The sequence below is a fragment of the Muntiacus reevesi genome, chromosome 2, assembly GCF_963930625.1.
Source record: "Muntiacus reevesi chromosome 2, mMunRee1.1, whole genome shotgun sequence".
NCBI classification, from domain to species: domain Eukaryota; kingdom Metazoa; phylum Chordata; class Mammalia; order Artiodactyla; family Cervidae; genus Muntiacus; species Muntiacus reevesi.
The window spans coordinates 204966799-204994773 of record NC_089250.1 but is presented as its reverse complement, the minus strand read 5'-3'; the positions used below and the strand labels follow the sequence as shown (position 1 = coordinate 204994773).

Sequence of the window (27975 nt, the reverse complement as noted above, 5' to 3'; positions counted from 1 at the left end):
CAATGACCAAAGTGACTGAGCATGCATGCACGCACGCACTCTACAAAGGAGCACCTCAGTGTGTAAGGCAAATACTAGCAACCACAAAGGGAGAAATCGACAGTAACACAATAATAGTGGGAGACTTGACTACCCCACTTTCGCCAATGGACAGATCATCCAGACAAAAAATGAATAAGGAAACACAGGGCTTATGTGACACTTTAGAAGAGCTGCACTTAAATGACATTTAAAGAGCATTTCATCCAAAAGCAGCAGATTACACATTCTTCCCAAGTGCACACGAAACATTCTTCAGGACTGACCTCATGGTGCACCACAAGGCGAGCTTTGGTAAATTTAAGAAAATTGAAATCATACCGAGCATCTTTTCTGATTGCTATGCTATGAGATTAGATATAAACTACAAGAAGAAAACTAAAAAACACAAGCACATGGTGGCTAATCAATATGATACTAAACAACCAATGGATTTCACTGAAGAAATCAAAAAGGACATAAAAAAAAATACCTAGAGATAAATGAAAATTAAAGTACAGGGCTCTAAAACCTATGGGATGCAGCCAAAGCTGTTCTAAGAGAGAGGTTTACAGCAGTACAACCTTACTTCAAGAAATAAAGAGAAATGTCAAATAAACAACCTAACCTTACAGCTAAAACAACTAGAGAAAGAAGAAAAAACAAAACCTAAAGTTAGTAGAAAGAAAGAAAGAAAAAAGATCAGAGCAGAAATAAATGAAACAGAGACAAAACAACTGCAAAGATCAATGAAACTAAAAGCTGGTTCTCTGAAACAATGAACAAAATGGATAAACCTTTAGCCAGATGCATCAAGAAAAAAAGGGAGAGAGCTCAAATCAATAAAATTAGAAATGAAAAAGAAGTTACAACTGACTCCACAGAAATACCACAGATCCTAAAAGACTACTACGAGCACCTATATGACCAATAAGGGATTAGTCCCCAAAATTTACAAACATCTCATGACATCTAACAGTTAAAATGAACAACCCACTCAAAAAATGGGCAGAAGACCTAAATAGATATTTCTCCAAAGATGACGTACAGATGGGCAACAGGCACATGAAAAGATGCTCAACACTGCTAATTATTAGAGAAATGCAAAAAGAAACTACAATGAGGTTATCACCTCACATCAGCCAGAATGGCTATCATCAAAAAACCTACAAACAATAAATACTGGAGAGGGTGTAGAGAGAAGGGAACCCTCCTACACTGTTGGTGGGAATGTAAATTGGTATAGTCACTATGGAGAACAGTATGGAGGTTCCTTAAAAAACTAAAAACAGAACTACCATATGACCCTGCAATCACACTCATGGGCAAATCTCCAGAGAAAAACATGATCTGAAAAGACACATACACTGCAATGTTCACCGCAGCACTGTTTACAACAGCTAAGACATGGAAGTGGAGGAAGTAACCTAAGTGTCCATGGACAGAGGGCTGGATAAAGTAGATGTGGAACAATATACAATAGAATATTACTTAACAGAATACATCTACCAATATCTTCAAATGTTGATATGTTGTTACATCATAAGTCCCACTAATTCACAGTTTATTATCATATACAACACATACTCAAGTTTTGCAAGTGTTCATAGCACACAACAAAGTTACTAGGAAAACTGGACTACCATGACCCAAGATGTTACAGAGTGCACAAAATTCTCATCAGAGAGCCAAGATCAAGGAGTGGTTTGCTTTGGGAAACAATTCTACCCAAAAACAATAGGGAAAGAGCAGAAATTTAGTGTTCAATGAGAATGTCCTGGCAGTCCAGTGGCTAAGACTCCATGCTCCCAACACAGGGGGCATGGGTTTGATCCCTGGTTAGGGAACTAAGATCCTTCATGCTGTGTGTCAGAGCCAAAAGAAAAAAGTGTTTGAGACATTAAATGCACTACTGACTCCAAACTGCCATTTAATATGCTTTGTATCATAGGATATAAAAGCTAACCCATCTATGGAATATTAAGACGACACCAAACACAATCGAAACTTCCCAAATTCAATATAATAGTATTTTCTGGTTGTACCAAAAACAAAAGCAACCAACCAGTAAATAACTTCAACTCTTTTTTTTTTAACTTCAACTCTTAAATAATCCATGTTGCTTATGGATGGACCTAGAGATTGTCAAACTGAGTAATGTCAAAGAAAGACAAGCATCATATGTCACTTATATGTGGACTCTTAAAAAAAGGTACAAATAAACTTACAAAACAGAAATAGAGCCACAGATGTAGAAAACAACCTTATGATTACCGGTGGGGGTGGGGAGCCCGTGGGAAGGGAGGGATACATTGGGATTGACAAAGACACATACTCTCTATCATATACAGACCTACTGTATAGCACAGTATACACTGTAGCACAGGGAACTCCACTCAATACTCTGGTTTAGGCCTATATAGAAAAAGAATCTAAAAAGAGAGTGGATATATGTATACCTAATTCACTTTGCTTTGCACCTGAAACTAACACAACAGTGTAAATCAACTATGCTCCAACTTAAAAAAAAGTACTTGCACTTTAAAAATGAAGTAGGATTTCTACTTTCTTAAAAATACTACCAGAGCTACTAAAAAACTTTGCATTTACAAAATAATTGATAAAAATATTCCTCTGGATTGTATGAGAAGGTAGACAGGGACCACTGAGAGACTAGGGCGTGTGATATTAATCACACGTGACTTCTTTCTTTCCTTGTTTTCAGTCTCTCTATTTGATGCAGGTAAATCTTTAGTCTCTGGGGTGGCCATTTCCACCTGTTTTTCCCTTTGCTCCCTGTTTCCCTTTTGTATCTGAAGATTCATCCTTTCCTGTTGCCTTCTTTGGCCTTGTTTCCACTTTGGCAGGAGGAGGTTTAGTTGACAACCTCTCAGGTTTCCTCTTGGGCTCCTCCTTCCCCACCCCCGATGAGGAGCTGACCTTCCTCTGGGGCACCCTGGCAGCAGAGTGGGCACGTGCTGGGCGTGGGGAGAGGAGTCTGGAAGCTGGTTCGCCTGCCCACAGCTGCTCCTTCCCCTGCCGGAGCAGCTGAAACACTTCATAGGCCCGATTCTAGTTTTTTTTGTTTCTCTTTCCTTTTTGCTGTTCTGATTGACTTTTACTACCCTTGTCACCCAGATCACCGGTCTGTTTTTTTCCCTTCTCTGACTTCCTGATGGTTTCCACTAGTGTATTTTTGGTGTCAGTAAATGAATTCAAAAGTTCTTTTTTATAGTTTCTAGCCCTTTGCTGAAGGAGGCTTGCAACTCACCTAGGCTTTTATTGATTCTCTCATTGAATTCATCCAGTTTTCTACTGAGTCTGATGAACATCTTTACAAGTGTTATTCTGAATTTTTATCTGATAAGTTTCTTATCTCCTCTTCATTCAGTTGTTTCTATTCTTTGAAAGACATTCTGTAGTTCCTTCATTTTGCCTAACTCTGTGTTTTTTCCTACATATATCAGCTTCATCACCCAGCCTTGAAAGACATATGTATGAGGTGTCCTATAGGGTCCAGTGGTGTAATCTCCTCTGGTCAACGAAGTCAGGTGTCCCGGGGTATCCCCTGCGTAGGCTGTGTGTGCCTCCTGTGATGGATGGACAGCAGTTGTTGCAGCTGTGTTGGTGAGTGAGGTTGGTCCCCAGGCAGACTTGGCTGTGACTGCTGCAGATGGCCTTAGTAGGTCAAGCTGGTCCCTGGCCCAAATGTCTACAGGCCCTGGATGAAACTGCTTCGGGGAGGGGGTGCTGGTGCGTAGGCCTGGCCTCTTGAGGTCTCAGGGGAAAGCAGGGGCAGGGCACGTGGTATTAGTTAAGCTGATGAAGACTGATAGAAATGGTGCTCATCAGCACCAGGCCAGCTACATGGAAAGAAAGTAAAAACGAATGACGTCTGCCAGCACTTCTGTCCCTAGAGTTCCACTGGACTCCGGCCCCTCTGGTGCATACCCTGAAATTAGTCAATGAGTCAATGACTCTCCTTGTATGGCCCAGGCGCTTTTCAAGCTGCTGCCTCTGTGATGGACTTTGGAGCAAATGAGTTTCTGTGTGAGTCCTTTAAGAGTGGAGTTTCTTCCCTTTCCTACAGCCCCTGGGCTCCCCGAGATGGGAGCCCTGCTGATTTTCAAAGTCAGCTCTTATTGGCGCTCAGCTTCCCAGTGTAGGTCCCCCAGGCTGGGAAGCTTGATGTGGGACCTTGACCCTTGCTTCTCAGGGGTACCTCTGCAGTTGTGATATCTCTCCTGTTTGTGGGTTGCCCCACAAGAGTAGGGGGTGGGGTGGTTCTCACTAGACCAGGACTCTACACCTCCTACCTTTCTCAATGTGGCCTTTTCCTTATACCCTTAGTTATAGAAAATCTGTCATGTTACTCTTCAGGTCAGTTCTCAGAGGTGGCGGTTCTATATGTGGTTGTAGTTTTGGTGTGTCCCTGGGAGGAGGTGAGCACAGGATCTGCCTACTCCACCAGCTTGATACGAAACTGAAAAAAATTTTTAAGAGATGGTCTGCTTCATTCCCCAGTGTTATTAATCATTTATGAGCTGTAATTTGAACACAGGTTTTCAGATCGAGGCCTGTCCAGTTAGTGTTATAATTACAATAACACCTATAAGCTCCTATTTATTGAGTACTTACTTTGTGCAAGGCGCTATCCTAAGCACTTGGCTAAACTTAAGTTCGACCTAAACGAGGGCTAGAAAAGGTCTCTGGATCTAGCTCTGCTGCCCCTTGAGCAGTCATTTGCCCCGTCACTTAGTTTCAGCGTCTGTAAAAGGGGAGACATCTGAGACCCTGGAGCATGGGCCAGATCAAATACTGGTTAGGAACCTATTTCCACAGCCCAAGGAGCCAGCCCTGCCCGAGTACCAGGGCACAGCGTTGGGATAGGCCTCCCTCCACTCCCTTACCTCCAGAACCCGCCTCAATCTTGCCCTTGGGCTTTTACCCACCTCCAGTTCCCGGACACTCTCAAGAGATCTTAAGAGAGTAGCAGAAAGGAGTACCTTTACTCCGTCAGAACCTCTTTCTTAGATGCCAGGCCCAGAAAAGTCAGATCAAGGGCGATCCCACGGCCTTTCAATGCCGACCACCTTCAGCTCTGCCGTTACTGTACTCTCGGCCTTTTAAACGAACCGCCGCAGAAAGTCCAATCCGAGTCCTTCTTCCCACGGCGACACTCGTTGTCCAATCAACGCAAGCTATCTATAGCCAGGGTTAAGCCTTCCGGTTTGTCGCCTGGTACGTAGATTGAAAAAGGCCCGGATGTTGACGTCGGAGAGGCGCCATCCTAGTTAAGGGCAAGCTTGTGGGCCCTTCTGGCCTTTTTCTGAGGCCGGGCGGAAACAGCTAACAGCATTTCCACATTTCCCAGAAGCCTCTCTGCGAAGCACAGAAGTGTTTCCCGTGGTGCCGCCCCCGGTCCCGTTGAAAGTGGCAGATCCACTTGGGAGGTCGGGATCCAGCGGACGAGGGAAATCAACCAAGGATCCGGGAGGTTCGGCGGATGGGACGGGGTACTTCTCCCGGGAGGAGTGGGGGTGTCTTGCGGCCCGTGCAGAGGGCCGTGAACCTGGACATGATGCTGGAGACTTAGAGCCTCCTGGCCGCGCTCCTTGCGGCCCCGGCGACCCAGCGAGGACGCAGTACTTTGTGGGAGAGGACTGATGGTGCCCAGAGGCCAGTGGGTTGGAAGTGTGGGGCACTGGGCAAGCGTCCTCAGCTCTCCTCTTGGGTTCTCAACGGAGCCCGGTGTTCCCTTTGAAGTGAAGTGAAAGTCGCTCAGTCGTGTCCAACTCTTTGCGACCCCATAGACAACTATACAGGCCATGGAATTCTCCAGGTCAGACTACTGGAGTGCGTTGGGTAGCCGTTTCCTTCTCCAGGGGATCTTCCCAACCCAGGGATCGAATCCAGATCTCCCGGATTGCAGGCAGATTCTTTACCAGCTGAGCCACAGGGACGCTTTTAGGAGGTAGTTCAGACCCCACACCTGCTTCTACCCCTGGTGGAAGGAGAGGTGCCGGCTCAGGATCCAGATCTCAGCTGCTGTTAGCAGAGACGAGAGAAAGATAAATGCCTCGCCTACTCCGATCCCTTGCACACGTTCCCTTCTCCAGAGCCCCTCTGTGTCTCCCTGAACCTCATCTCCAGAGAGCTTCCTTTCCCACTGCACAGTGGCCAAAGTGAGTGAAAGTCACTCAGTCATGTCCGACTCTTTGCAACCCTATGAACTGTGTCCTTTGAATTCTCCAGGCCAGAATACTGGAATGGGTATCCTTTCCCTTCTCTAGGGGATCTTCCCAACCCAGGGATTGAACCCAGGTCTCCCACGTTGCAGGCGGATTCTTTATCAGCTGAGCCACAAGGGAAGTCCTCTAAGAATACTGGAGTGGGTAGCCTAGCTCTTCTCCAGGGGATCTTCCCGACCGAGGAATCGAACCGGGGTCTCCTGCAATGCAGGCGGATTCTTTACCAACTGAACTATCAGGGAAGCCCTGATGTTGAGGAAGCTATCAGGGAAGTACAATGGCCCAAAAGAACACCTAAATTGGGACTAGTAGCAGTCTTGGGATCCTGTTGCCGCCATCTCTTAGGAGGGCACCTTCAGCCACCTGCTGTTAGTGTTCAGCCTAAAGGCTGCACCCATTTCCTTTTGTTGTTTAACTTTTTATTTTGTAGTGGCTCAGGTGGTAAAGAATCTGCCTGCAACGCAGGAGACCCGGGTTCGATCCCGGGGTCAAGAAGATGCCTGGGGAAAAAAAAAAAAAGATGCCTGGAGAAGGAAATGGCTACTCACTCCAGTATTATTGCCGGGAGAATTCCATGGACTGAGGAGCCTGGCGGGCTGCAAGGGGTCACAAAGAGTGGGACACAATTGAGAGACTAACACTTTCATAGCAGATTAACAATGTTGTGATTTTCAGATGGACAGTAAAGGGACTGTACATGTATATGTATCTGTGCATGCCTGCTAAGTTGCTTCAGTCCTGTCTGATTCTTTGCGACCCTATGGACCATAGCCCCACCCCCAGGTTCCTCTGTTCAAGGGATTCTCAATGGATTGGGTTTCCATGCCCTCTTCCAGGGGATCAAACCAGCGTCTCTTACACCTCCTGCACTGGCAGGCGGGTTCTTTACCACTAGCATCACCTGGGAAACCCCTAAGTGTATCCATTCTCCTCCAAACTTCCCTCCTGTCTAGGCAGCCACATAACCTGGAGGAGAGTTCCCTGTGCTACACAGTAGGTATGTCTTGGTTATCCATTTTCCAATTTTTTTAGTATATGTGCTGCCGAAGCAAGCACTTGGTTATCCATTTTAAATACAGCAGTTGAATCCATTTTCTGAGGCTCCTGCTCACACTTGGAAATTAATTCACCTAACTGGCTTTTCTTTCTGGATTATTTCTTCAGAGTGTTCTGCTTTCTGAACTGCAGCTGGAAATATGCTGGGGAATTTTTTTTTTTTAAGGAGTATATTACTTGTGATTAGAGTTGAAATCATGGCATAGCTATCTTCCATCTTTATTTTTACTGTAAGTTTGTTATGTGTCAACAGTTGAGAGGTCTTTCTGACCCATTGAGATCTGCTAGCCCTATTTTAGAACAGGAAACTCTTAAAAGAATAAACACAAGGTTGGTGGGACCAAGTATGTCTGCATGTAAGGAGTGGTGCTGGAGGCTCAAATATTGGTATCTCTTGACCAAAGACTTCTCTGAATATGTTTTCCAAAACTGATTATTAATGGGAAGTGAGGGTTACTTTTACTTTGCCACATAGCCTCTTCTGAATAGGTAGACCTGGATTCCAATTTCAACTCAGTCCCCACTAGCTGTGTAGCCTTAAGCATCTATTTTTTAAACAATTTATTTATTCTTGGCTGCGCTGGGTCTTCATTGCTGCACGTGGGCTTTCTCTAGTTGCAGAGAGCGGGGGCTACTCTCTAGTTGCAGTCGGAGGTTTCTCATTGCTGTGGCTCCTTTTGTTTCGGAGCATGGATTCTAGGGCGTGAGGGCTTCAGTAGCTGCAGCACATGGACTCAGTAGTTGTGGCTTGAGGGCTTCATTGCTCCACAGCTTGTGGAATCATCTCAGACCAGGGATCAAACCACTTTCCCCTGCACTGGTAGGCGTGAATTCTTAACCACATCCAGGGACATCCTGCCTTAAGGAGATTACTCAACATTTCTGAGCCTTGGTTGTCTCACTTGCCAAGTAAGACCAATGTCAACTTCACAGAGTTGTCAGAGATAAAATGTGAAGGCATCTAGGCATATCTTTATGATTTGAAGAATGAATAGCAGCAGAGCTGCCTCCTCAGCATTTTAGTGTGAAAAATTTTCAACATTTCTAGAGTTTAAAGAATTTTATAGTAAGACTTCTCTGGTGGTCCAGTGGTTAAGGATCCACTTTGCCATCCAGGGAACTCCCAGTTGATCCCTGTTTTAGGAACTAAGATCCCACATGCCACAGAGCAACTAAGCTAGAGCGCTGCAACTACTGAGCCCAGGCGCCACAACTAGAGAGGCTCTGCACTGCAAAGAAAGATCCTGAATGACGCAATGAAGATCTCGCATGCCACAACCAAGACTCAACACAGACAAATAAATGAAGAATTTTATGGTAAACACTCATATGTTCATCATGGTGTGGTTGCGCCAATGACACAGGCAGGATCTTAGTTTCCCAACCAGGGATCCAACCTGGGCCCCCTTGCATTAGGAGCAGCGAGTCTTAAACACTGGACCACCAAGGAAGTCACTGTATTAACTTTTAAAAGCCATGCACATTAATTATTTTGTAAAAACTTAACCCAAAACTTAGGGTGGGAGGGCGCTCAAGAGGGAGACTATATATATATATTTATGGTTGAAACCAACACATTATAAAGCAATTTTACACACACACACAATTTAAAACTTCCTAGTTCCAGCTTCACCAAGCACCTTCCTACGACGACTCCAGTCCAGAGATTGAGAGCAGAGCCGCTGGTGCAAGGGGTCGGGTGGACCCCGCGGCGGGGGAAAGAGAGTAAACCTGTACGTGGTCTCTACCTCGGCGACCCCCAGGGTTAGGACAGGTGTGTGCGTCTTTCCGCTGGAGCCAGGACCCGCTTCCAGATCCGCGGTCGGGAAGTGTGGAGCGGGGCCGTTGGGGACACAGCCCAAGGCTCCACAAACGCCGAGGTCCTTGGTGGCTTCCACAGCCGGCTCACCGAAACTTCCGGGCGAAAACGCCCCCACAACCCCTGTCTCGCGGCACAGCCGCTTCCTGCTGTCGCGGCCAATCACCCGCCGCCCTGAGACGCGGGCAGGGAGAATGCTGGAAGGCCCGAGGCCTTCCATCTTTCTTGAAGGCAAGAAAACTACCCTTTGCCTGCCAGTCCCTTAAAGGCCCACATGCACAGCCATTGTATTTAAGGGCAAGTGGACGATGAGAAGCCAGACGGACGCCATGTTTGATACGGTCAAAGGACGCCGCCCTTAAGGGCAGACAGTGAGAATTGAAGCCACGGCGTCGCCATATTTTCTGGAGGCACCTTCCGGGTCCCTTAACTCTGGTGTCTGTGTCCAAGCTGCCATGAAGTGAATAAACACCGAGGAGGTCTATTTGTCCCCATCAGAATCCCGAATCCCAGCTCTGCTACTTCGTTTCCCTTGGCTGCGTACGGAAGCCGAGGCTGGGCGGGGCCCCGGGCTCGGGAGCCCTTCTTGTGGACGACGAGAGCTGAGGCCGGGCGCGGGGACCAGGCGGCCGCTGCTCGGGGCTGGGAGGCCCCATGGCGCCGCCCCCGGCCCCGCTCCTGGTGCTGAGACCGGGGGAGACCGGGCCCGGTTGCAAGAAGCCCTTGGCCGTGAGGTTCGCGGACGTGGCCGTGTACTTCTCCCCGGAGGAGTGGGGGTGTCTGCTGCCCGCGCAGAGAGCCCTGTACCGGGACGTGATGCGGGAGACCTACGGCCACCTGGGCGCGCTCGGTGAGGCCCCGGGTCAGAGCCCGCCCCCCTCCTGCTTCATTGGGGTTCAAAGGGGAGATCAAATAAGGACCCAGAGGATTGTAAGCCTTAATCCCGCCCTATCCCACCAACAGCACCAGCCACCTCCCATCCCTAGTGCTTCAGGTACCCCCTCGGGAGTCCTTCCACCCCGCATCCGCTTCCTTCTGGAAGGCACACTGCAGGCCCAGTCCAGATTGAGCCTAAACTTTGAGGAGATGCCCTCACCCTGACGCGGGGGGGGCCGTCTACCTAGGGTAGCCTCTCAGGCCAGCACCGTGATCCCTGTTCTCTCCCAGGATTCCCAGGCCCCAAACCAGCCCTCATCTCTTGGATGGAACAGGAGAGTGAGGCTTGGAGCCCCGACGCCCAGGATCCTGAGGAGGGGGAAAGCCTGGGAGGAGCTCTGAGAGGTGAGGGATGGTCCCAGGTCTTCCCTGCCTGGCGTTCCAGAGCTTCCCATCTAGCAGTGTTTCCTTTCAGATCCCCACCTCCGGCACCCCTAAAGGAATGAAAGAGCCAACCGATGTTGGATACTAGCTAAGGAAAAAAGGCAGACCTGATACAAAGTTTTCAGAACTTGGGACAACTTGAGACCAGAATAAGAATCAGGAGCCCAGACTCTCTCTCCTAGAAACGCTGCTCATTCTCTCATTTTCAGGAACAACTAAAACTCCGTAAGAGGTAAAGAACCTGCCTACCAATGCAGGAGACACAAGAGAGAGGGGTTGGATCCCTGGGTGGGGAAGATCCCTTGGAGGAGGAAATGGCCACCCACTCCAGTATTCTTGCCTGGAGAATCCCATGGACAGAGGAGCCTGGTGGGCTACAGACCATGGGGTCTCAGAGTTGGACACAACCGAAGCAACTTAGTGTACAAGAATGAAAAAAAAAAAAAAAGAATGAAAACAGCTTCAGGTCTGCCTTTTACATTCCTCAAGCAAGGCAAAGTGGTACAAGAGAAAATACCAGTAGTTGACAACTTGGCTTTTCACTCCCCACTGCCCCTCACCAGAATGCTCACCAGCAAATATGTCTTTCCTCCTCTGTAAATGTCTTAACCCTGCCAAAAAAAAAAATTGAGAAACCATAAAAATAATAGCCACTGCTTATTAAGCATTTACTAAGTGATGCTTCTACTCATTTAATCTTCCCAACCACCCTGTGAAGTAAAGAAAGCATTATGATTCCCATCTGACACATGAGGAACCAAGGCCCACCTAAGAAATTTGAACCCTGCTTATGGTTATTCAAAGCCTGTGTGTTATTCACGGGTAGTACCTTTCTGGCACTTCCCTGAGGAAAAGCATCCTATAACCTGAGCCAATATAAGCAAATGTGTTTTTAAAAGGAACTTGATCCTGTTTCCTAGGAGCTACCCCCAACAAAAGGGAAGAGGAACCTGAAGCAGGACTAGGAGCCAAAGCACCGAGAAAGGCTCCTGGGAAGGAGAGGTCTGAGGAGCTGGTTAAACACAACCCTGGCACGACCGTCAGCAAAACCTCGGCCAGAGCACAGCCACCCAAACAAGCTGCCTGGGACCAGGGTGCGGGTCCTCAGCCCCCGGCCCCCCTGCCGAGTGCGGATGCGCAGGCCAGCCAGCGGCGCCACGTGTGTGCAGAGTGCGGCCGGCGCTTCACCTACCCCTCGCTGCTGGTCAGCCACCGGCGCATGCACTCGGGTGAGCGGCCCTTCCCCTGCCCCGAGTGTGGCATGCGCTTCAAGAGGAAGTTCGCCGTGGAAGCCCACCAGTGGATCCACCGCTCCTGCTCTGGGGGGCGGCGGGGCCGGAGGCCCGGGATCCGGGCTGTGCCTCGGGCCCCGGTCCGAGGTGACCGGGACCCTCCGGTGCTATTCCGGCACTACCCAGACATCTTCGAGGAGTGCGGGTGAGCGGCTTCCGCTGGCAGGGTTTGAGCCTGACCTCGGCGCTGGGGACTCACTGGGTCCTGAGGGAGGCTCCCGAGTCAGGGCTTTGGGACCCACAGTTCATCCTTGGACTTTCCTCAAGGATCCCTAAACTTTCCAAGCTTGTAAAAAGAGAAGTGCCTGTAAAGATTCAAATAGATTAAACTCGACACCCCTCTCCCCCGATCTCTCTAAAGAAAAAAAGAAAATGAAGAGAGTGAGATGCTGGACTTTTCTCAAAGTGTTATCTCAGTGGCAGGTGCGACTAAGATCAAAACTGTCTACAGAAATCCCCCCTGCTTATCTGCAGCAGAGGTAAATGCCGAGGGGGACTAAGGCTGAGGAGGAGGCCTCAGATGGAGGGCCTGGTCAAGCCCTAGGTAACTGAACCAATAGGAGGCCCAGGCAGTGAAGTGGGTGGAAAATGTACAGAAGCACCAGATGCAGACCTCATCTCTGTAGCCTCAGCTCCCTCATCTGTAAAGTGAGATCAATAATATCTACCTCAAAGGGTTACTGTGAAGACTGACATTGTAACAAGATATTATGTGTGGCAGAGTAAATGTGCAATAAACATTTGTTGAAAGAGTGAAAATGACTATTGATATTTTCCACTTCAGATCATGAAAAGAAGTCTGCTAAGGAGGCAGGGATGGGTATCAATAGCTGTGTTTCCAGATGAGTCAACTGGGGCTCCAAGTTTCACTGCTACAAGGCAGCAAAGCTGGAAACTGGCACTGCCCACATATTTCTACCACTTCCTATGAGCAGTCAGATCTGGGCAGAACATAGATCAGGGGCTCAGGTAAGAGTGAAACGAGGGAGCCAGCCTTGCCTGTCAGGCAACCTCAGCAGGAAAGTGAGAGCCCCACCATGGCCAGAGACCTTTCACTGAGAAAGGGCAGTCAAGGGACTTCCCTGGTGGTCCAGTGGTTAAGACTTTGCCTTCCAATGCAGAGTACTCAGGTTCAATTCCTGGTGGGGGAACTAAAATCCCACGTGCCTTGTAGCCAAAAATCCAAAACATAAAACAGAAGCAATGTTGTAACAAATTCAATAAAGACTTTAAAATTGATCTAAATAAAGAAGGTCTTAAAAGAGAAAAAAGGTCAACATTCAGTGACCATATTGAATGACATCTGTTGGAGACACTGCCAGGTGATAAAGGAATCCCATGATAAGGAAGACTAATTTCCCTCATTCAGCAACCATCTGAAGCCTCTGTGGGATTTTGTGCAGGGCTCCAGGGACACAATGACTCAGGTCCAACATTCAAAAGATTGATTGGGGCTCTAATGGAGGAGTCTAGAGGCACCACCATCCTGGTTGGTGATATGCCAGGTGGAAGAAAAGGAGTGGTTGTGCTTCCCATAGCATTACTTAAGAAATGGTTGTAGTGAGATTTTTCAGGCAGAGGAAGTAGTAATGGAGGCTTATTTCCTAAAAAGGATAAAAGATGGACACAGTGTGGAGTGGAGGTTAGAAGCATGGGCCCTGGAGTCAGACTGTCTGCCTTCAGATCCTGACTCAGCTGCTTTATAACTGTGAACTTGGGCAAGTCACTTCTTGCTCCAAGTCACCTCTCTATGCCTTACTTTCTTCATCTATAAAACCTGGATAATAATAGCATCTATCTCATAAGACTGATGCAATGGTTAAATAATACAGGATGATGCCTTGTACATTAGAGTTTAACAAACATTGGTTATTGTTATTCAGTTCAGTTCAGTCGCTCAGTCGTGTCCAACTTTATGCGACCCCATGAATCGCAGCACACCAGGCCTCCCTGTCCATCACCAACTCCCGGAGTTCACTCAAACTTATGTCCATCGAGTTGGTGATGCCATCCAGCCACCTCATCCTGTCGTCCCCTTCTCCTCCTGCCCCCAATCCCCCCCAGCATCAGAGTCTTTTCCAATGAGTCAACTCTTCGCATGAGGTGGCCAAAGTATTAGAGTTTCAGCTTCAGCATCAGTCCTTCCAATGAACAACCAGGACTGACCTCCTTTAAGATGGACTGGTTGGATTTCCGTGCAATCCAAGGGACTCCCAAGAGTTTTCTCCAACACCACAGTTCAAAAGCATCAATTTTTCGGTGCTCAGCTTTCTTCACAGTCCAACTCTCACATCCATACATGACCACTGGAAAAACCATAGCCTTGACCAGACGAACCTTTGTTGGACAAAGTAATGTCTCTGTTTTTTAATATGTTACCTAGGTTGGTCATATCTTTCCTTCCAAGGAGTAAGCGTCTTTTAATTTCATGGCTGCAGTCACCATCTACAGTGATTTTGGAGCCCCCCAAAAATAAAGTTTGACACTGTTTCCACTGTTTCCCCATCTATCTCCCAAGAAGTGATGGGACCAGATGCCATGATCTTAGTTTTCTGAATGTTGAGCTTTAAGTCAACATTTTCACTCTCCTCTTTCACTTTCATCAAAAGGTTTTTTAGTTGCTTTTCACTTTCTGCCATAAGGGTGGTATCATCTGCATATCTGAGGTTATTGATATTTCTCCTGGCAATCTTGATTCCAGCTTGTTCTTCTTCCAGCCCCCAATTTCTCATGATGTACTCTGCATATAAGTTAAATAATCAGGGTGACAATATACAGCCTTGACATACTCCTTTTCCTATTTGGAACCAGTCTGTTGTTCCATGTCCAGTTCTAACCGTTGCTTCCTGACCTGCATGCAGGTTTCTCAAGAGGCAGGTCATTGTTATTCAAACACAACACAAAATATTATGTGAGCAGGACCATGTCTCCAGGAGACATGGGCAGGTCTTCTGGATCAAGGAAGTCTTCCTAGAGGAGGTATTTCCAATTGTCCTTAAAGGATGAGAAAGATTTTAAGCAGGATGGGCATGTATAGGGAATGAGCAGCAGCTCCACTTGATTGAAGCATAAAGACTGAAAGTAAAGAATAATGGATACCAGAAGCAATCGAGAAGCGGGACCTATCTGGGAGGATCACAGATCCTAGTGGGGGATCTTGAGGCTCACCCTGTAGGCACTGAGGAGCCATAGAAAGTCCCTGAGTAGGAACAGAGCTCCTGCTGTCAGAAACTGTCAGAAAATCACTTTGTCTGGACTTCCCTGGTGGTGCAGTGGTTAAGACGCCAACTTTCCAATGCAGGGGCTGAGGGACTGATCCCCAGTCAGGGGACTAAGATCCCATGTGCCCTGTGGCACAGCCAAATTTATATATATATATATATATATATATATATATATATATATATATATATATATATATATATGTCTTTGTCAAACAGTGTGGAGTGTGACCCATGAGAGGAGCCAGGGCATGAGACATGAGAAATCTGCTGGGCATCTGCTTCCAGGTAGTTACCCTTGTCTGCTGACCTTGGAACTGGAAAGAAAGGTACTCCTGAGAGATTTCTGTCATAGAACCTGCATGGTTCAGTGAACTGACCAACATGAGCTGTGAACAAGTAAGTCCCAGAGGTTTCAAGCGTGGAGAGCTGCAACAAGGGAGCCCAAGCACCGGGGGAGGGTGTGAAGGTCCAGGGGTGACCAGTACTGGATGGGGTGAGTCATGGGGGGCAGGGGGAGAACTGAAAAGAGGAGGAGCCACCAAAAAGGAGGGGACAGAACCAGGCATAATGTGTCGAGCAGAACTGCCCAGGTCAGCACTTGGCACAGAGCAAGTGCTGTCTACTCTTTCTCGTTTATCCAGTTAATACATATCTACTAGGCATTTAATATGTACCACAACTCCCAAGTACTCAAACAACATACTCATTTCCCATGACTTGACCCCTAAACATAACCCTATTATGTACTTTTGGTACAGAATCCACCTGCAATGCAGGAAACCCTCGTTCGATTCCTGAGTCAGGAAGATCCCGTGGAGAAGGGCTAGGCTACCCACTCCAGTATTCTTGGGCTTCTCTTGTGGCTCAGCTGGTAAAGAATCTGCCTCCGATGAGGGAGACCTGGGTTCGATCCCTGGGTTGGGGAGATCCCTTGGAGGAGGAAATGGCAACCCACTCCAATATTCTGGCCTGGAGAATTCCATGGACTACACAGTCCACAAGGTTGAAAACAGTCAGACACAACTGAGCAACTTTCACTTTTTCTATTACGTACTTTTAATATTTAGGGTCCGTGTTGATGTTTGACAGAAAACCACAAAATTCTGTAAAGCAATTATCCTTCAATTAAAAAATAAATTAATTAAAAAATATTTCCGTTCAATTCAGTCACTCAGTCGTGTCTGACTCTTTTGTAGCACACCAGGCTTCCCTGTCTATCACCAACTCCCAGAGTTTACCCAAACTCATGTCCATGGAGTCAGTGATGCCATCCAACCATCTCATCCTCTGTTGGCCCCTTCTCCTCCCACCTTCAATCTTTCCCAGCATCAGGGTCTTTTCCAATGAATCAGTTCTTCACATCAGGTGGACAAAGTACTGGCGTTTCAGCTTCAGCATCAGTCCTTCCAATGAATACTCAGGACTGATTTCCTTTAGGATGGACTGGTTGGATATTCTTGCAGTCCAAGGGACTCTCAAGAGTCTTCTCCAGCATCACAGTTCAAAAGCATCAATTCTTTGGCACTCAGCTTTCTTTATGGTCCAACTCTCACATCCATACATGATTATTGTAGCTTTGACTAGATGGACCTTTGTTGGCAAAGCAATGTCTCTGCTTGTTAATATGCTGTCTAGTTTGGTCATAGCTTTTCTTCCAAGGAGCAAGCATCTTTTAATTTCATGGCTGCAGTCACCATCTGCAGTGATTTTGGAGCCCCCAAAAATAAAGTCTCACTGTTTCCACTGTTTCCCCATCTATTTGCCATGAAGTGATGGGATCATCAGATGCCATGATCTTAGTTTTCTGAGTGCTGAGTTTTAAGCCATTTTTTTTCACTCTCCTCTTTCACTTTCATCAAGAATCTCTTTAGTTCTTGTTCGCTTTCTGCCAGAAGGGTGGTGTCATCTGCATATCTGAGGTTATTGATATTTCTCCCAGCAATCTTGATTCCAGTTTGTGCTTCATCCAGTCCAGCGTTTCTCATGATGTACTCTGCATACAAGTTAAATAAGCAGGGTGACAATATACAGCCTTGATGTACTCCTTTCCTGATTTGGAACCAGTCTGTTCCATGTCCAGTTCTAACTGTTGCTTCTTGACCTGCATACAGATTTCTCAAGAGGCAGGTCAGGTGGTCTGGTATTCCCATCTCTAAGAACTTTTCACAGTTTGTGTGATCCACACAGTCAAAGGCTTTGGCATAGTCAACAAAGCAGAAATAGATATTTTTCTGGAACTCTTGCTTTTTCTATGATCCAAGAGATGTTGGCAATTTGATCTCTGGTTCCTCTGCCTTTTCTAAATGCAGCTTAAACATCTGGATGTTGACAGCTCACGTACTGTTGAAGCCTAGCTTGGAGGATTTTGAACATTATTTTGCTAGTGTATGAGATGAGTGCAGTTGTGCAGTAGTTTGAACATTCTTTGGCATTGCCTTTCTTTGGGATTGTAATGAAAACTGATCTTTTCCAGTCCTGTGGCCACTGCTGAGTTTTCCAAATTTGCTGGCATATTGAGGGCAGCACTTTCACAGCATCATCTTTTAGGCTTTGAAATAGCTCAACTGGAATTCAATCACCTCCACTAGCTTTGTTCTTAGTGATGCTTCCTAAGGCTCACTTGACTTCGAATTCCAGGATGTCTAAATAAAAAAAATATTTAGAGCCCATCATTTTAATTTCTTCTCTCTACATTTAATACAACAGAATGGAATTGTGTACCCACTCCATTATTCTTGCCTGGGAAATCCCATGGATAGAGGAGCCTGGTGTGCTAAGGTGCTTGGCATCGCAAAGAGTCAGACATGACTTGGTGACTACAGAACAACAGTGGAATGGCATAGGTGACCTGAAGCACTTTTTCTGACTTCCAGGTCCCTGATTCTTGCCCTACCCCAGATCCAACTGCTTCTTCGTAACCTAGCCTAAAACCCCACCTCTCTCTGGTTGCTGAGATTGTATCTTCAGTAACCCATCGTGTCATGGGTTCTGGAGTCAGAACCCTCACTAGCTGTGTGGCCTGGGGTAAGGTCATTCCCCTGGGCCTTGGTCTACTGATCCAGAAGGGTACTTATCTCTAAAGTGTTCTGAGGGATTAAATGAGTTAACAGGCAGATGCACTTAGAACAGAGTCTGGCATGTATTAATAGTAAGTGATTGATCAAGGTAAGCTAATATTATTGATATCTTAATCACATCACAGAACCAACTGCAGTTCTTGTATAATTGGCCACTGTTCTGTTAGGAGAGCTTGGAATTGGAAGCACACAGAGATGGAGCATTGAAAGCAAATGAGTCCTGTCATCCCTTAATTCCTCTCACATTTTTAAACTTTTTTTTAATCTAACTTTTTTTTACTTCAATCCTGACTTAATAACTTGAGAATTCAGTTCATTTCCACAATGTCAGCAGGGGCCGTAAATTCGAAGCGTTTATGTTGCATTTCTGGAACACGTCTGAAGGAGGCAGAGCCAGGAGGAAAGGCTGGATGTATTAGGAGTCTGAAGACCCAGAGTCACTAACGGGCTGCCTGACTTTGGGTCTTAACTGGGCTTCAGTTTCCTCTTCTGTAAAATGCCTGAACTCTAAGGCACTGAGAAGCATGCGTCCCAGTGTCCTCAGTAAGATCCAGTAAATGCGTGAAAATACGATAGATATCTCTGTAGGGCGTAGACAATCACTGTAGGAATATTTAAGAAACCGTTAGTAGAGGCATGGCGGGGACTGAGGCCGAGGACATTCACTAAATATTCTTGTGTAACCTTCTAAAAGAAAAATAAACAAAAATCTGAGAAATGAATTAGTTTGCTAAAAAAAATTTTTAAACACCAAGTCACTGGACGGGCCTTCTTTCGGGGATTGAGAAGAGGACGTTTGTCCGGACCGCCCCTGATTCCTGGCCCTGTGGCCACTCTCCAGTATCCCTCTCTGCCGCGCGCCCGCGCACCCGCCTCACCTTTCACCCGCCAGATCTGAGCGCGGACGCCGAAGCAGCTGCGGCCATCTTAACTATGGGCAAGAGGCCCTTGCAAGGCCACCGGCAGAACAGCAAGAGAAGACAACTCGAGGGGGGAATAAACCAGATCATCAATGCCTTTCTCTAAAATGGACGGTAGAGTGCCACAGCCTCTTCTGAGGGCGCCTTCATTTCTCGGCCCACGGACCAATGAGTTCGGATAACGGGCCGTTTCCCGCCGTGCTAGAGGGGCCCCATCACAAGCCACTTCCGGTCGCCTGGGCCCGGAGGGACCCACCCCCGCCCTGCACCGGAGGCCGAGTCGCTAGAGTCTCTCCGGGGAGAAGTGTGGATGGCCGTATAACCACCCCCGGCTCCCGATCTGGGCTCCCGGCGGTGTCGGTGAAGACCCGGCGGGAAGAAGGTGGGAGAAGGCCGTGGGCATCGTGAAAGTGGCCCTATATTTCTTCCCCGAGGAGTGGGGTGTCAGCGGTGAGAAAAACCTCCACCTGGGCGCGTACGGTGACGCCCAGCGTCCCGCATCTGCCTCATGATAATTGGTTCCTGGGATCCTCGCCAGATCAGCCTGACTGAAATTAATGACTTACCCTCCACTGTCAGATACCAGCGCTGGCTCCCCAAGACTTGGGCAAAAACTAGAGAACCTATATCGGCCTTCAAGGCCCATAATACTCTAACCTCTTCCTCTTTCTCTACCTGCACGCCATCTCATTGGCTCCTGCCAAGCAGAATCTTCATTCTTTGGACATGCTTCTAGCATAATGAGTCTTTGTTCTTGCTATTCTGCTCTGTTAAACACTACCCTCCAACTCTCACACCCTTCACTGCCATCTTCAAGAAGTTTCTTGGGAGAGGGATGAATTGGGACACATACACACTGCTATATACTAAATAGATAACTAGAGCTTCCCTGGTGGCTCAGTGGTAAAGAATCTGCCTACCAATGCAGGAGACATGAGTTCAGTCCTGGTCTGGGGAGATCCCACGTGCCAAGGAGCAAGTAAGCGCAGGTGTCACAACTACTGAAGCCTGCGCGCTCTAGAGCTTGTTCTCTGCAAGGAGAGGCCACCACACTGAGATACCCTGGAACTGCAACTAGAGTAACCACCACTCACTGAAACTGGGAAAAGCCCTCACAGCAACAAAGATGCAACACAACCAATACAGAAATAAAAATTAAAAAATAAATAAAATAGATAACTAATAGGGACCTACTATAGAGCATAGGGAACTCTACTCAATACTCTAATGATCTATATAAGAAAAGAATCTAAAAAAGAATCAACGTATATGTGACTGATTCACTTTGCCATACACCTGAAACTAACACAACACTGTCAATCAACTATCCTCCCAAAAAATTTATAAAAGAAGAAGAAGGAAAGAAAGAGGGTAAAGAAATTTCTTCTGGAGCTCTTCTGGCCTGTACTGGAAGTCTCCAAACTGCGGCTCTGTGTCCATCTCTAGCCCTGAGCACAATCTGCCCAGAAGTCCTGTCTGCACCTTTGCCAGCAAAGCTCCTATCTGGAATCTCTCTTAAAACATCTAGAACAACAACAACAAAAAAAACATCTAGAACAATCCCTGGCATATATGAGGTGCCCAGTATGCTGTGTGTTTAGTCGCTCAGTCGTGTCTTTTTGTGACCTCATAGACTGTAGCCTGACAGGCTCCTCTGTCCATGGAGATTCTCCAGGCAAGAATACTGGACCAACGTGCTGTGCCCTCCTCCAGGGGATCTTCCCAAACCAGGGATTGAACCCCAGGTCTCCCACTTTGCAGGTGTATTCTTTACTGTCTGAGCCACCATGGAAGCCCGAGGTGCCCAATATATTTTCATTAAATGAATGCCAAGGTGCCCTCAGGCTGCACCTTCATCCCCACGCCACTGAGTGAAATCATGGTTTGCCTTTACCTACAACTTGGCCCAGTGCTCTCTCTCTCTCTCTCTCTTTTAAATGTTTATTTTATTTGGGTGCTCTGGGTCTTAGTTTTGGCAAAGGGATCACACAGACTCCAGTTGTAGCTCACAGGCTCAGTGGTTGTGACTCAGGGGGCTTAGTTGCTTCAAGGCTTGTGGGACCTTAGTTCTCCAACCAACGATTAAACCTGAGTCCCCTGCATTGCAAGGTGGATTCTTAACCACTGGACCACCAGGGAAGTCCACATAGGTAGTCTTAAGAAATGTTTATTGAATGATTAGCATTCTGCCCAGTTTTGTGAAAAGTGAAAGTGTTAGTCACTCAATTGTGTCCGACTCTGTTGTGACCCCATGGACTGTAGCCTCACCAAGGCTCCTCTGTCCATGGAATTCTCCAGGCAAGAATACCAGAATGGGTTGCCACTCCCTTCTCCAGGACATCTTCTTGACCCAGAGATTGAACTCTCATATCCCACATTATTTCTGGCAGTTTCTTTACCATCTGAGCCACCAGGGATCCCCAATTTTGCCAGACCCCAAACCAGCCCTCATCAAATGGGTGGAGCAGGAGACCCAGCTGTGGGGTACAGATGCTCAGGATTCCCAGGAGTAGGAAGTCTGAAAGAAAGCCAGAAAGATGAAAAGTAGAAGCGATGTCCCAGTTCTAGCTGGAAGGGAAAAACGTTTGTTGAGTAAGAAACACCATCTGCATATTCTTTACCACTGACATTACTAGTTTTTGCTGATCTGAATTTATGACACCCACTGGAGATTGCAATCTTGACCTTCTCTTTCTCACTTAATTGGCTCTGAGGCATCCAAGTGGTCCCATGATTAGGTCATACTTTATGAATCATCCAAAGGTCAGTGGCCATGTGTGAATTCAAGTTTAGAAGGGAGGCAGTTTGAGACTTCCCTGGCAGTTCCGTGGTTAAGATTTCATGCTCCCAAGGCATGTCCCACAGCATGGCCAAAAAATAAAAGTTTAGGATGGAGGCAGTTTATCTGTCTCTCAGGTCCCTGGTCCCTATAACAGCTGCTCCTCTGGTTGAGAGTATCTCCTCTGTTGACCCTGGAGTGGGTGGGAATGTCCCTGACCTGCAAGCCCTCAACTGACCAACACAGTCTAGAAGGGGGCTTCCAGGGCCTGGGTACCCACTGAATGCTTCTGTCTTCGTGAAGTTTGATTCTATCAGCCTGAACATAAGTAGGCCTTGGAGAGTTCACAGGGGAAAATGTAAGTTTTGAATCTGTTTCCCAGCACTCATTCAGAAAAGTGATACATTTGGAAGGGGTCAGCAGAAGGAGTCTATCTGGGAGTTGTCATGAGGCCCTGGAGTCAGAGAAACTGATGTGGTCTTTGAGCCTGTGGCCAAGGCTTCCTGTAGGCGGGGTTTTCCCAGGCCCTCAGCCTGTGCCCAGCTTCAACACCTGGCACTGAGGATTTACCTTCATCCCCATCTGGAATGCAATTATGCTTTACCTTTACCTTCAACTTGGCCCAGTGCACTCTTTTTTCTTTTTTAAAAAATATTTATTTTATTTGACCGCGCCAGGTCTCAGTTGTGGCATGTGAACTCTTCGTTGCAACATGTGGGATCTAGTTCCCTGACCAAGGATTGAACCCGGATCCCCTGTAGTGGAAGCATGGAGTCCCAACCACTGGACCACCAGGGGAGTCCGGGCCCAGTGCACTCTGGAGAGGACCCTTCACCTAGTGCCATACTTCTCAAGCTATTTGCTGACTCACTAGTGTCCCCACAGTGGAAGGTGCTGCAGCCAGAGGCCACTAGTAGACCCACCAGCCTGGTGCCATGGACCATAAGGGCCATCTAGGGGAGCAGACTCTGCCCTAGGTTCTTCTCCAGGAGGGTCCAGAACCCCCTGCAAGTTTCCAGCACTACCTAGGACTCTCTTACAGGTCTGTGTGTGATGGGGATGGGCACTGACAGGTGACCAAAAACCTTCATTCTTAATGGAAATTGTCTATTGTCTTTTTTGTCTTTCAGGGGGCCTGAGAGGCGAGGAGGAGTGGGGTCCCTAGGCAACTCTGTGCCCTTATTCCTTGTCCTCTACTAGCCACCCTCCAACAAGCCTCTCTCTTTGGCCAGGCTGACCCCTCCCAAGTTTATGTCTTCCCCTTTTCTTCTGTTGAGATGATGATGATTATTATTATTTGGTTGTGCTGAGTCTTAATTGCAGCATGCAGGATCTTTGATCTTCATGGTAGCAAGCAGGATCTTTAGTTGTGGCGTGCAAATTTAGTTGCAGCCTGTGGGATCTAGTTCTCTGATCAGGGATCGAACTGGGTCCCCCTGCACTGGAAGTGCAGAGTCTTAGCCACTGGGTCACCAGGGAAGTTCAGAGATCAGTTCTTTACTTGCCCAGCTTCCCTGGGGAGAAGCAACCACTAGATACAAGGAGCCTGCGAAGGTCTCAGGGATGCCTTTGGAAGGAAAGAGAGAAACAGACCAAAGCTCCAGAGTAGGTCTCAGGGATGCCTTTGGAAGGAAAGAGAGAAACAGACCAAAGCTCCAGAGTAGCCCGCAGACCAACAAATGCGAAGCACATGTCCATGAAGTGTGAAAAAATGCAGTGATTGATTTATCTGGCCAAAGGAAAAATATCAAGGCTTCTTAGGGCAGGGTATATTTATGAAGGCGTGTGGGAAGCACTGAGTAGGCAGTCAATAAATGTGTCCAGTGAAAGAAAGTGCTTGGAGGTAAAAATGAAGAGAGTTGGTACCATTTGCTAAGACAAGGCACCAGGGGCGGCAGGCAGAGGGAAAAAAAGGATGAGTTCAGCTTCAGCCTTCAAAATCCTAAGTGTTCATGGGCCATCCATCCTAGGGCACTGTGGCAAGTGGTTCTGGGACCAGGAATTCAAGGAACTCGCCTTGAGCTAAAAGCTAAATGGATGTTCGGGAGGCGTCCTGAAGGGTATGTGGGGAGGGGGTAAGCTTACAGAAAGGGGGTCCTTCCGACCTTTCTCAGACCTCATCCTACCCTCCCCCGGCTGTCCCCACGATCTCCTGAAACTGAAGTTCCCAGAATTTCAATAGCTCGATCAAGTTTCTTTCACCCGCTCCATTCTTTTACCCTCAACACTGGGGGAAGCGTGCGGTCACCCAGCGATGGGCCAGCCACGAAACCTAACGTCTGAAATTACCACGTGGAGCGGGTCCAGGGTCGGGGCTGGAGGTCGCTGCTCCAAGCCTGAACCCGGCCGCGGCGAGGCCTCCAGCGCGGCGGGCGCGGGGACCCGGTGGGGAAGCCCGGCCGCCTCCGAGGCCTGGAGCCGCGTTCTGGAGAACACCGCCCCCCCCCCCCCCCCCCCGCCCCAACCCCGCCCGGGCCGGTGGCGGCGCCTTCCCGGGCGCTTGTAGCCGCCGCGGCCATGTTGGCTGAGGGCTCGAAGACAAAGCCACCTGGAGACAGCCGGGTGGCGTCATCCGGGCACGATGGCGCGGGAGCGAAATGCGTGGGGCCGCGTGGCCGCCATCTCTTAGGAGAGCACCATCAGCCACCTGCCCTCAGTGTTCAGCCGCCCCCGTGGACCCTCGAGGGGCCGTTCCTGCTCTCCCGGCCTCCCGACCGCGCCCCGACTCTTGACCCCGGCCGGGGAGCGTTCTGGATCTCTGAGGCTCCGCGGACCTCGGCGGGTAGGGGTGGCGCCGGCCCGCCGCCGGGGTGGCATTTACGATGGCGCCGCCCCCGGCCCCGCTCCCCGCGCGGGAACCTAACGAGGTCGGGCCCCAGAGGGGGACATCCGAGCCTGTGAGCTTCGCGGACGTGGCCGTGTACTTCTCCCCGGAGGAGTGGGGGTGTCTGCAGCCCGCGCAGAGGGCCCTGTACCGGGACGTGATGCGGGAGACCTATGGCCACCTGGGCGCGCTCGGTGAGGCCCCACCTGCTCGCCTGTGCTCACACCCCAGTCCACCCCGCCCAGCCTCTGGATCCTGCACGTGAAGTGGGAGGCCCCAGGAAGCCGGGACCGTGGGCGGCGGCCTCCCCCGCAGCGTGGGCTTTGCGTTCTCTCCCCCTTCCCTCCAGGCTTCCGAGGCACCAAGCCAGCCCTCATCTCCTGGGTGGAGGAAGAGGCAGAACTGTGGGGTCCAGATGCCGGGCCGCCTGAGATGGGAGAGTGTCTTACAGAAGCAGACACAGGTGAAGCAGTGGGGACTTTGTCCCCTGGGGACTTCCTCTGGGTCCGACCCATCATGTTACCCTCTGCCAACTCCTTACCTGCTCATCAGTTTCCTGCCTGAATTGCTTTCCCAGCTAAGGTTATTATTATGCCTGATCCCTGCCTAGCTTCGGGATTCAGCCTAGAAAGGGCCCGAGAGTGTGACCCAGGCATCCCTGCCTCTCCACTCTCCAGCTCCTCCGAACCTGAGCCCCTGACCTCTAGCTGGTCTCTTAAGTTCCTCTGAGCGCCACATCACCCCACCTGCTGTTTGCCTGTTCTCTAGCTCGGCCACCACCTCCTGTGTTCACTTTGTTTTTGTTATATTTTTGTCGCAGCCTCCTCTCTCTTGGCTGGTACTGTTTTGTTCCTCTGGCTCATCCTGTCCTCCTGTTGCACTTGTGCCCAGCCCCTGTAAAGTTGGCAGTGCCCGCCCCCTTCATGCTTCTCTGTGCTGTTCCTGCTGCGGGCTGCATACTTACATCCACTCATGCTCTGTGATCTAGCTTAACTGTCGTACCCCCGACCCCCACTTCCCCAGCCCCCAGAATGTACCGTGCCCCTGGCCTTCCTTCTCTTTTTGTCTCTACAGTTTTTCTTTCTGTCCCCTGCGACTGAGAGTAAAGTAACTTCTAACTTCCCTGGCCTGTACCGAGCTGTATCTAAGAGGCTTCTCTGTCCCCATAGTGAGTGTGGGCATCAAGGACCAGGATAAGCTGAGGTCTGAGCTCTCCTCTTGTCTCCCAGCAGGTTCCAGAAGCCAGGCAGAAGAAGGACAGCGAGGAGGGAGGGAGGCACTGGGGAAGATCCTTTCTGTGGATGCTCAGCTTCCCGAGCTGACGGCTCTCAAACCCCTCTCTGCTGGCTTTCCTTATGGTTGCCAGCAGCCACCGAAGGTGCCTCGCCGGGGTCGCCCGCCACTCTCTGCCCACCCCCCGGTCCCCAGAGCCGATCGGCGGCATGGCTGCTACGTGTGCGGGAAGAGTTTCGCCTGGCGCTCCACCTTGGTGGAGCATCTCTACACCCACACGGGCGAGAAGCCCTTCGGCTGCCCGGACTGTGGCAAGGGCTTCAGCCAGGCGTCCTCTCTGAGCAAGCACCGGGCCATCCACCGTGGGGAACGGCCCCACCGCTGCCCGGACTGCGGCCGGGCCTTCACGCAGCGCTCGGCGCTCACCACCCACCTCCGGGTCCACACGGGCGAGAAGCCCTACCGCTGCGCCGACTGCGGCCGCTGCTTTAGCCAGAGCTCCGCCCTCTACCAGCACCAGCGGGTCCACAGCGGGGAGACCCCCTTCCCCTGCCCGGACTGTGGCCGCGCCTTCGCCCACGCCTCCGACCTCCGGCGCCACGTGCGCACCCACACCGGCGAGAAGCCCTACGCGTGCCCAGACTGCGGGCGCTGCTTCCGGCAGAGCTCGGAGATGGCCGCCCACCGGCGCACCCACAGCGGCGAGCGCCCCTACGCCTGTCCTCAGTGTGGCAGGTGTTTCGGCCAGAAGTCAGCCATGGCCAAGCACCAGTGGGTCCATCGTCCAGGGGCGGGGGTTCGCAGGGGCGGGGGTGCCGCCGGGCTGCCTGTGCCCCTGGCCTCTGCTCCAGGGGACCTGGACCCCCCCGTGGGCTTCCAGCATTACCCAGAGATATTCCAGGAGTGTGGGTGATGGCTTCATGGGTGACAAGGCCAAGGATGAAGATGTAGACATTGTCTGAGGCCCAAGATGGCCTCAGGGGCCTCAAACTCAGGCAACTCCGGGGAGGTCACAAAATTCCCAGAGGGCGCTGAACCTGGGGGTGGGGGGTGAGGACCACTTTATCTTAGGCCTTCACCAGTTTCATCTGCTGAGACCTTGTCCCCTATGGTCCCAGACTCTAGAGCCCCCTTTGCTGAGTCAGGCAGAGGTAAGAACCCCCACTAGACTTCCTCTATGGGGAAAGGCTGTTTCTCAGCTTAGGTATAAGAGGACTGAGGTGGAGAATTTTGTTTTATCCACTGACTTGAATGCAGAAGTTAAAAACTGATGGCCAGGTACTGAATCTGGTCTCCCAACAGCCTTTTACAATACATGTATTTTTAGACCAGCCAGCATTTTTAAGTGTTATGAATTATTGGTTAAGATGTAAAAATCAGGCTATTTCACACAAAAAACCAAGTTTCTGGCCTCTTGAAAAAATCCAAAGATTTGGCGACTTGACCTGAGCTCCCACAAAGCCACAATTGACAGGAGCTGAGAGGCCCCTTTGAATGGAGCCCAGACTCTTCAGTTCAGCCCACCTGCCAACTCCTTAAGCACCTCCTGACCAGTGTCAGCTGCCACTGGTCATGGTTGTCTCTGGCAAAGCAGGCCCTCTCCATTTGGTATTTTCTACTCATTTACATGACCTGTTAGACTCCTGTAGCCATTTTTTTTTTTAATGTATTTTTAACATAAAAATATGTATTTATTTTATTTATTTGGCTGGTCTTGGTTGCGGCATGCAGGATCTAGTTCCCCAACCAGGAATCGAACCCGAGCCCACTGCATTGGGAGCACTGAGTCTTAGCCACTGCACCACCAGGGATACCCCCTCCTGTAGTCATTTGAGTTTACAAACTGTAGTCTATGGCATTCAGTTGTTCTTGAATCAGGGATTCAGGTAGAGAGCACATTTGTGAAAGGGCAGCAGGAGAGAAGTAAAAGCAGGCTTTTATGTTAGATCTTGACTCGTATTGCATTTTATGGTTTACAAAGCTCTGTCTTGTCCATCAACTTAATTCACCCTCATAATTGCCTATGGAAGGAAGCATCTGCTTGGAGAGGACAGATCATCTGGAAGAGGCAATTAGGACTGAATCTTTTCAATATTTATTTATTTGGCTGCATTGGGTCTAGTGGCACACAAGCTCAGTAGTTGTACGGTGCAGGTTTAGTT

The 27975-nt window shown here is 49.1% G+C and overlaps 1 protein-coding gene across 1 annotated transcript; it reads left to right on the top strand.

Moving 5' to 3' along the window:
- Nucleotides 1-27918, top strand: LOC136157393 (zinc finger protein 135-like). Its single transcript, XM_065919301.1, has 10 exons — nucleotides 1-7270; nucleotides 7323-9994; nucleotides 10312-10425; nucleotides 11385-11903; nucleotides 18899-19027; nucleotides 19183-19359; nucleotides 24263-24357; nucleotides 24543-24774; nucleotides 24930-25043; nucleotides 25810-27918. The coding sequence occupies exons 2-10, from the start codon at nucleotides 9799-9801 to the stop codon at nucleotides 26724-26726; spliced, it is 2493 nt and encodes an 830-aa protein (XP_065775373.1). The 5' UTR covers nucleotides 1-7270; nucleotides 7323-9798; the 3' UTR covers nucleotides 26727-27918.
- Nucleotides 27919-27975: the final 57 nt, after the last annotated feature.